Source organism: Patella vulgata, chromosome 6, assembly GCF_932274485.2.
Source record: "Patella vulgata chromosome 6, xgPatVulg1.2, whole genome shotgun sequence".
Lineage (NCBI taxonomy): Eukaryota > Metazoa > Mollusca > Gastropoda > Patellidae > Patella > Patella vulgata.
In genome coordinates, this window is record NC_065884.2 from 1,996,854 (window position 1) to 2,012,121 (window position 15,268).

The following is a 15,268-nucleotide window of genomic DNA, read 5'->3' on the forward strand; positions in this document are numbered from 1 at the left end:
TCCACCCCCCACCCCCGTTAAAGGGAAACAATCTCTGATTTAATTTATAAGTACAACATTTCAACGCGTATCTTTGTTAAGTACAACATGTACAAGACACGTTTTCCCCTGAACTAGGAATGCGTGTTCTGGATAGAAACTAACATTTATAACTATTTACACCATTTTCAATGAACAAAAAAGCAATGTTCTTTTTAGAAACACAGCCTGTAAGACATGTTTCTGACCTGTGTGACGTTAATGGTTTGACATAAGACATGTTTCTGACCTGCTAGGGTTAGGGTTAGGGTTGGGTTGTTAATGGTTTGACATAAGTATAATAAAACCAGAGATTTGTTCCCATAATCAAACATGTATAGAATGTTGTGTTGCTAACCTGATATTAAATATTGTTCCCTCTACTCAAAATATTGTTCCCTCTACTCAAAATATTGTTCTCTCTACTCAAAATAAACAAAATATTGTTCTGTGTACTCAAAATAAACAAAATATTGTTCCCTGTACTCAAAATGAACAAAATATTGTTCCCTGTACTCTAAATATTGTTCCATGTACTCAAAATATTGTTCCATGTACTCAAAATATTGTTCAGTTTACTCAAAATATTGTTCCATGTACTCAAAATTTTTTTAAAAACAAATTTTGTTCCGTTAATTCAAATAAACAAAATATTGTTCTGTTATGTGCTCGCTTAAACTAAAGTGACTATACTATACAAAACATAAACATTGTTTGATATCAAAGTGAACACATCATATTTGATTAAGACATTTACATATTAAGATAAAAACAATAGCCACCCAAAGCTTGGAAATACACCCATACCGAAGCTTCGTATCACCTGCAGCATAACCGAAACGATGTTTAACAAATTTGATGACTCGAGAACGGAAAGTCACTGAACACATATTATTTGATATAACATCAAAGTAATATATTCCAAGAAATAAAATAATATTTAAAAATTATACAAAACATTATGTGGCTTTACAAAGTTATTATAAATACACCAAGCTATCAAACTGGTTATAGAAATTATAAATACACGAAGCTATGAAATTGTTATAGAAATTACGCAATTACTATAACTAACATATAAATATTTCCTTAATCCCTTCAAACTCTAGTGCCTGAAATATGCATTAATTTTATGAGCACCTTTATTGACCAATCAGCAATCTTGTTACTAGAATTTTCTAAGTCTGTTTGGGCACCTTTATATTGACCAATCAGTAATCTTGTTATTAGAAATTTCTCTAAGAGTCTATTTGGGCAATATGCTTAATAACCGTTAAACCATAACGAACTATCACTTAAAATAAATATCCATGAATTGTGTCATGGGATCTTGTTTGTCCCTATATTCAAGGGAATAGGCCGCCATAGTACAAAATAAAAGTAGACTTAACCACACATGCTCAAGCCATCCTAGCACTTTGTACAATGACAACTTGGATCTTCAGGTTGCTGAAGGGTTAGGGAGAGCGGATTACTGAACACGTCTCCATGATAGAAAGTGAAAGTAGAATTAACCGCACATGTGAACACGTCTCCATGATAGAAAGTGAAAGTAGAATTAACCGCACATGTGAAAACGTCTCCATGATAGAAAGTGAAAGTAGAATTAACCGCACATGTGAACACGTCTCCATGATAGAAAGTGAAAGTAGAATTAACCACATGTCTTACTTGTACTTTGTATAATACTGTCCTAGATCATCCAGGTACAAAGGGTTAGATAAAAAAAATAAATTGTAAAAATTGAGATTACAATAGAACACGAAGGTTACACTGCACCGGCCCTGTACACGCACTCAAACCAAAACATCCTGCCCATTAATAGGAGAGAGAGAGAGAGAAATGGGGTTTAACGTCCACTCGACACAACTAGGTCATTTCGGGACTAACATATGGTTTAATTTTATTTCAATAATTCGCTTGCGCATAGGGGTCTTTAGCAGTGGGAGGAAACCGGAGGACCCGGAGAAAACCCACGAGGTTGGACAGGCGACCCTACTCCTTGTCACGTACAACCGGGGATTCGAAACCACGCCAGTCGACTCAATGACAGGCTTTATGATACAGCGTGCGCACGCTAACCATTCAGCCATCCAACCCCCCCCCCCATTAATAGGGCCTAGGGTTGTTACATCAGATGGATCAGAGTGTAGTAGACAAACAAGATATTTTGATTTGTGTGAAGAGAGCTGTAAGGATGAAATGTGTCAGATCTCACTACCTTCTTTAATCAATTTTCTAATCAACTTTTACTCAAGATAATAAGTACCCGTACTTAAATTTTATTTTGTACAACTTAAATATTACTTAATACATTTCCATCACTTTCTGTTTTAAGATAAAATTTGTAAACAATATTTTTGTTTTAATGTAATCCATGATTTCTAGAGACTGTAATTGATGGAAATCTATTTCCACTGTGAATAGATACCACGAAAGGAGAATTCCAAAAATATATCACAAGTAATATTATTGACCCTTTAGCACTGACTGCCCTGATTTCTTGATGAAAACTAGGGAACACCGATACATTTCATTCCTTTATATCTCCGTACACCCTGAAACTACTGATATATTTCATATCCCCGAACACCCTGAAACCACTGATATATATCATATCTTTATATCCGTGGACACCCTGAAACCACCGATATATTTCATATCTTTATATCCATCCCTGGACACCCTGAAACCACTGTTCCTTATACTGCCTCAAGATAGTTGTTGGAGGCGCCACCAATATTCACATGTGTAGGGCGATCTAAGCAGCCCTAGTTTCCAGTGGTTTAATTGTAGGACCGTATAATACATTTTAGAAGTGTCACAGACCTTCACATGAAGCTGGGCTGTGTAGGGCGATAAACAGCCCTAGTTTCCAGTGGTTTAATTGTAGGACCGTATAATACATCTTAGAGGTGTCACAGATCTCCACATGAAGCTGGGCTGTGTAGGGCGATAAACAGCCCTAGTTTCCAGTGGTTTAATTGTAGGATCGTATAATACATCTTAGAGGTGTCACAGATCTCCACATGAAGCTGGGCTGTGTAGGGCGATAAACAGCCCTAGTTTCCAGTGGTTTAATTGTAGGACCGTATAATACATCTTAGAGGTGTCACAGATCTCCACATGAAGCTGGGCTGTGTAGGGCGATAAACAGCCCTAGTTTCCAGTGGTTTAATTGTACGATCGTATAATACATCTTAGAGGTGTCACAGATCTCCACATGAAGCTGGGCTGTGTAGGGCGATAAACAGCCCTAGTTTCCAGTGGTTTAATTGTAGGATCGTATAATACATCTTAGAGGTGTCACAGATCTCCACATGAAGCTGGGCTGTGTAGGGCGATATCTAAGCAGCCCTAGTTATACGGACATCCAAGTGCTAAAGTGTTAAAATTAGTTTTAAATCTAAGGCTAAGTAGACAAAAGTTTAAAGGTTCTAGCCCCTGTTTTAAATCTAAGGCTAAGTAGACAAAAGTTTAACGGATCTAGCCCCATTTTTAATAATTATACTTAATAAAATATACCAACTAAAAAATGGACCACAAAATCCTAATGCATTCATTTCATGTTGAAAAATTGTGAATTTGGTTATAAGATGTAAAATAGATTTGAAATGTAGATGAAGAATAAAGGTTTTACGCTAGGGTTTAAATACGTAAATTAATCAACTTGATTCGATAAAATAATAAACAAGTTAGATGGTTTAAGATCTGAATCTTTCTATTACATGGTTTTTCTTTTACCTGATTCGTTTAATTTTGTCAAACTAAGTTCGAATATACCTTAAACTTTCTTTATATATTCAACTTGATTCAATAAATGGAATAAATATTATCATGGGAATCTATCTTTAAGATATTCAACTTAGTTCAATAATAAAAAGGTAAAGAATCTTTAAATAATCTATCAATAGTAAAAAGTTAAAGATTCCTGGTTTATATATTCAACTTGATTCAATTAGCGTAATTAATATTTTCGTGGGAATCTATATTTTACGATATTCAGATTAATTTAATAATAAAATGTTATAGATTCCTGGTTTATGATTTATCTTTTGATTCTTTCTTCACCGCCTGTTGACTTGTATCCTGAAAACAATTTAAAATAAAATGAATACCTCTTTGAATTACTTGAAAACTTTTCTGTATCATAAAGATAGGGTGCCAGGCAACAAAAAATACGCCCACAGCAGGTAAATCGCCTGAGTTGTCGCATATTTATTCTTTTGTTGGTAGTAGTGGTGTGTGTGTGTGGGGGGGGGGGGGCATTTCCAGACAATATCAGATGATAAATGTAGCCTGTAGAGAGTCAACAAGACATTGTGTGACGACGGACGGACTGACCCGGCGACAGCAATATACAACCACATTTTCATGTAGGCATATACAAATAGAAAAGAATTCTGTATGTGTGGGAGAGAGAGAAATTGAGTTTAATGTAATATGCTTGAGCATAATGGTGCTAGTCGTGGGAGGAGAAACCCCACGAGATTAGGTAGATGTATAAGTTTTAGATCCAAACTACGCAACATGTCTAAATGCCTATAGATTAAAGTGCACGCGTTAGACCAAACTTTTCATCGCCAAGACCTCATACCTGCACCACCGACAACAAGAAATTAAATTGAAAAATCCATAGGCAGAATCATTGGAGACGATCTATACTCACTCGAACTAACACAATATGGTGTTACCATACTTCATATTATGTGTTTCAGTGGGATGATAAAAACCCCTGTATACCCAGGCAGTTGGCAGATCAGATAGACCTGTATATCCAGACAGGTGACCCTAGTACAGATCAGATAGACCTGTATATCCAGACAGCTGACCCTAGTCCAGAGCAGTGTTAGAATTAAGGAATAAAGAAATATATATTACCTCCATTTCCCTGCCCTTTGTTTCTATTGGTAACAATAACGAAGCTACTGTGGCTATTAAACACATAGTACCATATATAGATATAGATAAATACGGTGACGTCTTCAATAAAACCTACAAATATATACACATAATATACAATATACAAGCAGGTATTCAATATACAAACATAATTACAATGAAATGAAATGAAATGAAATGGGGTTTAACGTCCTTCTGTTCTGCTCCTATACTGGGCTAATGAAGACGGGTATATGCCATACAGCGTGCTATGAGGGAAATTGTGCCTGGGGAGCAGCGCTACGGGCTACTCTTATATCGAATTCCAACTGCCAGGGGATCTTTTACGTGCATTCTAATATATACACAGGGCCTCGATTTTTCGTCTCATCAGAAGGACTAGACAGCTATCCTTGTCAGGCCCTCCGTTCTGCACCACTGACAAGGGGAAACCACGTCGGAAAATCTGGATGTACTTTCTCGGCACACAATTACAAGCGGGTCTTTAATATACACTTAATACATGCAGCTCTTCAAACATAAAATGAAATTGAAATTGAAATTGAAATTGAAAATGAAAATGAAAATAAATGAAGGACTAGACAGCTGTCCTTGTCAGGCCCTCCATTCTGCACCACTGACAAGGGGAAACCACGTCGGAAAATCTGGATGTACTTTCACGGCACACAATTACAAGCGGGTCTTTAATATACACTTAATACATGCAGCTCTTCAAACATAAAATGAAAAAGAAAAGAAAAGAAAAGAAAAGAAAAGAAAAGAAAAGGAAAAAGGAAAGGAAAGGAAAGGAAAGGAAAGGAAATGAAAGAAAATGAAATGAAAATGAAATGAAAAGAAATGAAAAGAAATGAAATGAAATGAAATGAAATGAAATGAAATGGAAATGAAAATGAAATGAAATGAAATGAAATGAAATGAAATGAACTTAGAGAGAAATGGAAATGAAATAGGGTTTAACGTCCTACTGTTTTGCTCCGAACTGTCTAAGAGAGTGAAATGGGGTTTAATGCCCACTCGATACAAGCTAGGTCATTCAGGACTAACACACGGTTCAGTTTTTTTTATTTCGATAATTAGCCTGTGCGTAGGGGAATTTGGCTATGGGAGGAAAGTGGAGGACCCGGAAAAAACCCATATGACAGGCCATATGATTTAACGCCCCCCACAACCGGTCTAAGACAGGCATATCACATACAGATTCCTCTTATTCTAACTTTCAACTGTATACAGAGAGACAGAGAGAGAGAGGTGGGGTTTAACGTCCACTCGACACAAACTAGGTCATTTCGGGACTAATATATGGTTCAATTCTATATCCATAATTCGTTTGCGCGTAGGGGTCTTTAGCAGTGGGAGGAAACCGGAGGGCCCAGAGAAAACCCACGAGGTTGGACAGGCGACCCTATTCCTTGTCACGTACAACCGAGGAATCGAAACCACGCCAGTTGACTCAATGACAGACTTTATGATACAGTGCGCACATGCTAACCATTCAGCCATCCACCCCGCCCCGCCAACTGTATACAAAAGACTTTGGGTTTTTGTCCTGTCTGAACTACTAGACACTTTTCTTGGCCAGGCCCTCCATCTTGCACTAATGATGGAGGAAACCCAACCAGAAAAAACCTTGGAACATCTTGCTTAGTGAGGCAGCACCTCTTCCACTGTGTCACCATGACTACAATAACACAATGAAATTGCCATGTTATTTGAATAAGATTATAATATAAAAACTTTACCTGTGCTACAAAAGGTGTAGCTATAGCCCCTATTCTTGCCATACCACTACAAGCACCCAGACCTAAAGCTCTCATTGATGTAGGATAAATCTAAAAAACACATTTTATATTTTATATTACTCTTAAAAATAAATAACTATGAAACATAAGACAATGTCAGGCATAAATCTAAAATATACAAAATACATTTTACATTTCATAATACTCTTATAACCAGCGGCTGCCAGGCAGGATACGCCCACATTTTCGAGAGACGGATAGAGAACAAACTAAAAAGAAAGTGATTTTTCGTACAATCAGGGGCCATAATTCAGGAAGTTACGTTCCGATATGCGCGAATATCGAAAGGAACCGAGATCTTTGGGTTATAAACTTACATTTCAAGTTTCATCAAAATAGGATTAAAATTGTGACCTCTATAGGGTCCACAACCTTGATATACAATGTACCATATTTTTACGCTATTTGAGAACGAAGGGCGTCCATTTTGTCTGTCAGTTTTGGGCCGATTTTCACGAAATTCGAACTCAGCCGTCCTTAGGGTGTAACGGTGAAATAATAATACGTTTTTTTAAATCGGATAAAAATAATGACCTCTATAGGGTCCACAAGCTAAAAACGCGATTTTTCGTACAATCAGGGGCCATAATTCAGGGAAGTTACGGTCCGATATGCGCGAATAGCGAAAGGAACCACGAACTTTGGGTTATAAACTTACATTTCAAGTTTCAACAAAATCGGATAAAAATTGTGACCTCTATAGGGTCCACAATCTTGATATACCATATTTTTACTCAGCCGTCCTTAGGGTGTAACGGTGATATAATAATACGGTTTTTTAAATCGGATAAAAATTATGACCTCTATAGGGTCCACAAGCTAAAAACGTGATTTTTCGTACAATCAGGGGCCATAATTCAGGAAGTTACGTTCCGATATGTGCGAATATCGAAAGGAACCGAGATCTTTGGGTTATAATCATACATTCCAAGTTTAAACTAAATCGGATAAAAATTGTGACCTCTACAGTGTTCACAAGCTAAAAACGTGATTTTTCGTACAATCAGGGGCCATAATCCATGAAGTTACAGTCCGATACATGCCAATATCGAAAGGAACCGAGATCTTAGGGTGATAAACCTATATTTCAAGTTTCATTGAAATCGGATAAAAATTGCGACCTGTAGACTGTTCACAAACAATTGTGGACGGACGGACGGACGGACGGGGGCGACAACAATATATGTCCACATGAAAATGTGGGCGTATAAAAACAAATAAATATGAAACAAAATAATAACGTAAACAAGTCCATACATAAGACAATGTTAGGCATAAATTTTATGGCGGCATATTAGATCCAAAATTCTAAATTTGAGTCATGCTGTCGTCTAACTTGAATCTTGAATCTAATATACTGCTATACAATTGACGATTTACTGCTAATTATGTTAAAACAAACAAGACAGTGTAATTAAACATAACAACATCTTTACCAGCAATCTAATGCTAGGTTACCACTGTAGGACGATCCGTTACGATAGAACTGTTCCTTTTGAGTCCACGATCTGGTAAGTGCAGATACATTCGGATATGTTTCGATACGATCAACACGATTGCTACGACTAAAAACAATATATAATAAGATCTGATAGGATCATACCGATTTCAATCATAGCATGAGGTAAATTCAGAACCCTCCTTTACGACTTGTCAATCAACTTAATTAACATCGTCAAGGCTTTGTCTAGTCTTGCTACTTTCATGAAGGGATATATCCCTAGCCCCCATCTTCAAAAGAAGGCTTGATTTCGATTTATCTTTGTACATCTTATCAAACCCTTCATGTAATACTCTGCATATTTCGGCAATAATTTCGATTGGGTACAAGCCCAGCTTGAGAGTCTATCAGATTCCTTGATCATCACGAATACCAAGTTTCGCACATTCCAGCTAATATGTCTACCTGTGATAATCGAGTTGCAAAGTTCAAGGTTCGTTCAATGTCAAGGTTTCCTGGAGGTCACTATGTTTGATTTGAGTGTGTTTGTGTCACAACCTCTGATTGAAAGCTTCTGTTCACATGTCTGCATTAAAGGGACAATAACACTCTTGCTGGCTTTAAAGCTCCAGAAAATAAATAATATCTCTATCTAAGTACTAGATGTTTATGTGTCCTACCTGTTGTGTAAATTATCCATTACATCCTATTTTACTTGTCCAGAGGGTTCGAAAATATTTTTAAATCAAAGTTTCATTTGAAAAGGTTTACGTTAGACGTTTCAAACCTTAATGTTGAATTTTTCAAAATTTTTAAATACGGTGTGTTAAGATGAAATTTGATCATCAATTAATTGAAATATTTGTTGACCAGAATAAAGATTGGGACATATTATTCAGTTACAACAAGAGTGGTATTGAGCCTTTAAAGGGAGATAACGTAGCTATACGTTCAGGAATTTCTGACTACTCTAGCAATGGTTAGATGCTGTCAAACTCGCCTTCGTTACTTCAGGAACATGCCTATCCCCATGATATCTTGTGAGAGAAATAATAATCTGATTATTCTACTTTACCTCAGGTGTATAGACGTATGCCGCTTGAAAAGCACCAGAAATAAACGCTCTAGCTACAAACAGGAACAGCGTTAACCATACTCTGTTAATATATAAATATTCAATTAATCAAGGTTTTACACAGATTAAGGTGGGATGGATGCCTGAATGGTTAGCACTTGCAAGCTGTAACATAAGGTCTGTTATTGAGTCAACCAGTGTGGTTTCGATTCCCCGGTTGTACGTAACAAGGAGTAGGGTCACTGGTCCAACCGCGTGGGTTTTCTCTGGGTCCTCCGGTTTCCCCCCACTGTTAATGACCCCTACGTGCAAGCGAATTATTAAAATACAATTGGGTCGTGTGTTAGTCCCGAAATGACCTAGTTTTTGTTGAGTAGACGTTAAACCCCATTTCTCTTTATCTCACTCTCAAGCAGATCAGATGAAACTTTTTGATGATAAGGCATTCACAAGATATCACGAAATGATTATTATCAGAAATCACTGATGTTACAAGAACCATATCTCTAGAAATCATTAAATCGTCCTCCATTTTCCTCCAAATGCTGGGGGGTTGGATGGCTGAATTAGCGTGCGCGCGCTGTATCATAAAGTCTGTCATTGAGTCGACTGGCGTGGTTTCGAATCCCCGGTTGTACGTGGCAAGGAGTAGGGTCGCCTGTCCAACCTCGTGGGTTTTCTCCGGGGCCTCCGGTTTCTTCCCACTGCTAAAGACCCATATGCGCAAGCGAATTATGTAAATAAAATTAAACCATATGTTAGTCCTGAAATGACCTAGTTTGTGTCGAGTGGACGTTAAACCCCATTTCTCTCTCTCCTCTCACTTCTAAAGACCACTGACTCTCAAACGAATGATTGAAATAAAAGTTATTGTTCCATGTTAGTCCCGAAAACATCTAGTTTTTGTCATGTGAATGTTAAACTTTATTTATAACTATGAACTATGAAATGATAAATGAAATGATAAGGGGTTAACGTTCTGCTGTTCTGCTCCAACTGGGCTAAAAAATACCAGCACACGTCATACAGTGTGCTATGAGGGAAATTTCACCTGAACAGCGACGCTACAGCCTACTTTGATATGTAATTCCAACTGCCAAAGGATCTTTTACATGCACGCCAATGTGTACACAGGACCTCGTTTTTTTGTCCCATCTGAATGACTAGACAGCTGTCCTTGTCAGGCCCTCTGTCCTGTATCACTGACACCAGGAAACCACGCTGGCTGGATGAACTTTCTCGGCCAATACTGGGATCGAACCCGCGATCTCCAGACCAACGAGCCAGAGTCTTACTCACATAGCCACCGTGGCTCTCTTATGTAATATGGTTATTTTTTTTATTCTGTTTACCTTTTAGTGCAGATATTAACAAGTAGAACGAACACAGTAAAAACAAAGAATTGGAAAGCCATCGTCTTTTTTCTCCCTAATATATCTATAATAAAAACTGTTACAAAAAGACCTGAAAAATAAAACAACAAAATAATATGAATGGGTTTAAAGTCTGGTCAACATGAAACTGGAATGGGTTTAAAGTCTGGCCAACATCATGTTCCTGAAGCAACGACCGCAAGTTTTACAACATCTAGTCGTTGCTTCAATACTCAACAATTCCCGAATTTTTGCGCTCGTTGTGTTTACACGTGACTAATTAGCATTGTCCAATTAGAGGTCGTGGCACATAACACACTGTAAACAAATATGGGGGCCTCCATAGAAAAAGAAATAGACAAGTTTACAGCCTTTGTTGATCAACCATGATTTCCAGCAACCTTGACATTGATCGAACCTGGAACTTTGCAACTCAATTGTCACATGTAGACATTTTAGCTAGAAGCGCGAGACTTGATAATTGTAACCATATTTTTAACGAGGGAATCTGATAGGATCACAAGCTGGGCTTATACCCAATCGAAATTAGTGCTAAAATATGCAGGGTATTGCGTGAAGGGCTTGATAAGATGTACGTAGTTAAGGCGAGATCAAGCCTTCTATTGAAGATGGGCCAACATGAGACTGGAATGGGTTTGAGGTCTGGCCAACGTTTGCTATTTTGAGACTAACATATGATTCTTTCGCATGGTCACATGTGTAATGTATGTGAGGGAGAGTTTTGCCAGGAGAGCAGCACTTCTGTCTACTGTTCTTTGGAAAGGGCAGAGATTAGGCCAATAAACCTGTCTAACATTTTGGATATTCATCACTTTATTTTATTTATTAAAGATACATTATGTAAGATTTCAAAAAAGAGCTAGCCGTTCATGCTGTAACAGTTCCAAGATAGATAATGCAAAATGAATATATTGAAACTTTCATTCAAATTACTTTATTCTGATATTCTGAGCGAAGATATTACCCTTTGAAGGTTTGACAAGATGTGTGCACTGATTATAACCAACGTTATTCGAAGCTTAGCCTTGATTCAATATTATTAAATTAAATCATTAAATGGCCAAACCATTCTAATCTGCTTAAAATCGGACCAATCCAATTGCATCAAGAGTTGATTAGGGTGTGGATAAGTTAATTAATGTCTAATTAATAATTTAGATAACATTTCAGGCCTAAAGAAAGACCTGCAATAGGCAGATTTATGTAGCTCTTGTATAATGTTTGTTTGTTTATTGTACAAGAACCCAAATCTATCTACAGAAATTAGATACAAACCTGGAAATTTGAAGAGGGGGGGGGGGCTGTAAACATATCACCTAATTAACATACAAGAACTCTATAAAATTGAGATACGAACCTGGAAATTTGGAGGGGGGGGGGCTGTAAACATATCACCTAATTAACATACAAGCACTCTATCTATAAAATTGAGATACGAACCTGGAAATTTGGAAGGGGGGGGGGGCTGTAAACATATCACCTAATTAACATACAAGCAATCTATCTATAAAATTGACATACGAACCTGGAAATTCAGCAAATGTTGTCCATGTTAAATCTCTATAATCATCAGTAGTTAAAGTTTTACATTCTAGAAAACATTTAGGTTCAGGATTTCTCTTTACGTCGGTACCTGTAACAAAACATCATTTCAAATTATACAACAACATAAAACACAGGGTACGGAGGGATGAGAATTTATACAATACCATAAAACACAGGGTACGGAGGGATGAGAATTTATACAATAACATGAAACACAGGGTATGGAGGGATGAGAATTTATACAATACCATAAAACACAGGGTATGGAGGGATGAGAATTTATACAATACCATAAAACACAGGGTATGAAGGGATGAGAATTTATACAATACCATAAAACACATGGTATGAAGGGATGAGAATTTATACAATACCATAAAACACAGGGTATGAAGGGATGTGAATTTATACAATACCATAAAACACAGGGTATGAAGGGATGAGAATTTATACAATACCATAAAACACAGGGTATGGAGGGATGAGAATTTATACAATACCATAAAACACAGGGTATGGAGGGATGAGAATTTATACAACATGAAACACAGGGTATGAAGGGATGAGAATTTATACGGAAAAAAACACTAGTTTATATACACATGCAGATAGGGCTGTACGATATTCTCGATATAGTCATTTATCGCGATATGGTATTTTCAGACCCAACTACGATATAATGTGGCCAAAAAAGCGTTGATATAGTGGTTTATCGAATATCGCCAAAAACTTCAAATATCGAAAAAAATTATCTTAAAAACAGATAATAAATACACTATACAGCAGTGGAAATTAGCCAACGGCAATAAACTATAATAAAACTAATGTTTTGAGAATCGTTAAATGTTGAAAACACTTGCGCTGTGTCCGCTGCCGTTTTTCACTGTATCGTGTATGCGTTACTTTTACTTTGTTTTTAGTCGACAATAAATTGTTAGTTGTTACTACATGTAAAGCTTAGGCCTACTAAACGCCTGAAATTTCCCACGATCGCGGCTAATTACCAGGCTATAAATAGGTTGTCATATTTTTAAAATAAAAATATTTTTAGAACACTCTACCAAATTTAATTTCTGAAAGCAAAAACAAAACGATCTATAAATAGATTACTGTCAGTGTTAGGCCAGGAATACCGCAGCCAATCGAATGCTTGAATGGAAGATAGTCCGGATCATTTAGTATTTGTTAAACTGTTTGAATTTACAATTACAAGACTTGAAGACCGCATCTACTTACTTCCGCTGCACGTGATATTTGAGAATTTTCTTACACAAGGTCACAAGCAGATGCTTTTTAAATATCAGCGGTTGTATTTAATTTAATTATATGTACAGGCATAAGTAATGTCCCCTGTACGTTATTGTGTTTAAAGGCATTAAAACATTTTTATCCAAAAAGGATGTTGTCTTGTTCATTTTAATAAATCTATATTATAAAAAAAGCAATGTTTAAAGTGTATGAATAAAGCAATTCTTACCCACAATTCTTACTCACACTGTAGTCAGCTTTAATGCATATATATTTAATTTATTTAATAGCAAAGTGACATTATTATTAAACAACGCGATATTTAACTATATCGTTGAAAAAAAATGCCAATATCGATATCGTCCCTTTTTGCAATATCGTACAGCCCTACATACACAACAGCATTTAAAGAAGTATTGTCTTATCATTATAATCAAATATATTTGTTTGATTGTAGGTCTATCCAGTGATTGTAGGTCTATCCAGTGATTGTAGGTCTATCCAGTGATTGTTTTAGATATAAATGGGTTGGTTTTTATTGTGGTCAATCACTAAACGCCACTCAAGGATTTTAAAAATAAATTGAATTGAGCTTCTTCTCTAGCTGAACTTGTAAAACATTATTCCACAACATAAAACACAAGGTATATACCGATAGTATATTCAATCCTTTAGAACTAGGTGCATGTAAATATTAATTACTCTAGCCAGTTCCTCGAAGGAAAGAACAATCATATATTTCATATCAGTATAATAAAGAGAGGAGAGCGAGAAATGGGGTTTAATGTCCACTCAACACAAACTAGGTCATTTCGGGACTAACACATGGTTCAATTGTATTTCAATAATTTGCTTGCGCGTAGGGGTCTTTAGCTGTGGGAGGAAACTGGAGGACCCGGAGAATACCCGTGAAATTGGACAGGCGATCCTATTCCTTGTCACGTACAACCGGGGAATCGAAACCCCGCCAGTTGACTCAATGACAGACCGTATGATACAGCGCGCGCGTGCTAACTATTCGGCCATCCAACCCCCCTAACAGTATAATAATAATATCGTCATTTATAAAGCGCGTTAATAATGAAGAAAACAGTTTCTAAGGCGCTGTTGGTTTTTATATTCACTGATTATTTACAGATCAGGGTTTTGAAAAAAAGAGTGTTATGAATTGAGATTTAAAATGGCCCAGAGTAAATCCCTGGACAGCCTGAAACTTGTCAGAAACTACTGTTCATTAGACTGTCTCAAACCACCGGAGATATGTGAGTAAATCTTCCGGTTACAGGGCAGTAAACTTCTTCTTGAAGGGATGCCATAGCTTTTTATATCACTCGAGGGGTTCCAAGTGGTTTAACGACTAAAACAAGACAACTTCATCACACAACCCACAAATAAAATAGAATTTGATTGTTTGTATGTCAACTGGGATCGATATAAAAATATATATACAGCTTCTACCAAGAATATAAATTATATTAATTGATAATTACCATGGCAACCATCTGGATTTTCAAACAATGCTGTTGTAAGTAGAACTATGCCATAATAAGAAAACGCACAAACTAACCTGGAAATTAAAATGTTTGAATTAAAGTTGTGATCATATGAACCTGGAATGATATATTGTTTAAAGGGACTATCCCAATTTGAACAGAGTCTACAAAATAAAAGTCTGAGTACGTATGAAATTTAAACGCCAAAATATAGAGGAATATTGTATATACCCCTTCTCAAAATTTCAGCTCAAAATATTGAGTCGTTTGGACGTGAACTTCAAAACTGCTTATCCGGACATGTAACCCTTTTAAGATTTCGGGTCAATTTTTCGAAGGGCGACCTGATAATC

General features: G+C 36.6%; 1 protein-coding gene across 2 annotated transcripts in view; it reads right to left on the bottom strand.

Moving 5' to 3' along the window:
* Positions 1-74: 74 nt before the first annotated feature.
* The window catches only part of LOC126823516 (synaptic vesicle 2-related protein), a 37,247-nt gene continuing 22,053 nt past the window's right edge, over positions 75-15,268 (bottom strand). For both annotated transcript variants that reach the window (XM_056102055.1, XM_056102054.1), the window contains 7 exons: positions 14,913-14,989; positions 12,155-12,262; positions 10,588-10,699; positions 9,236-9,317; positions 6,660-6,749; positions 4,900-5,013; positions 75-4,107 (listed from right to left, as the gene is read on the bottom strand). In XM_056102055.1, the coding sequence (XP_055958030.1) occupies positions 4,060-4,107; positions 4,900-5,013; positions 6,660-6,749; positions 9,236-9,317; positions 10,588-10,699; positions 12,155-12,262; positions 14,913-14,989 (631 nt within the window). In that variant the 3' untranslated portion in view covers positions 75-4,059. The remainder of the gene's footprint in view (positions 4,108-4,899; positions 5,014-6,659; positions 6,750-9,235; positions 9,318-10,587; positions 10,700-12,154; positions 12,263-14,912; positions 14,990-15,268) is intronic.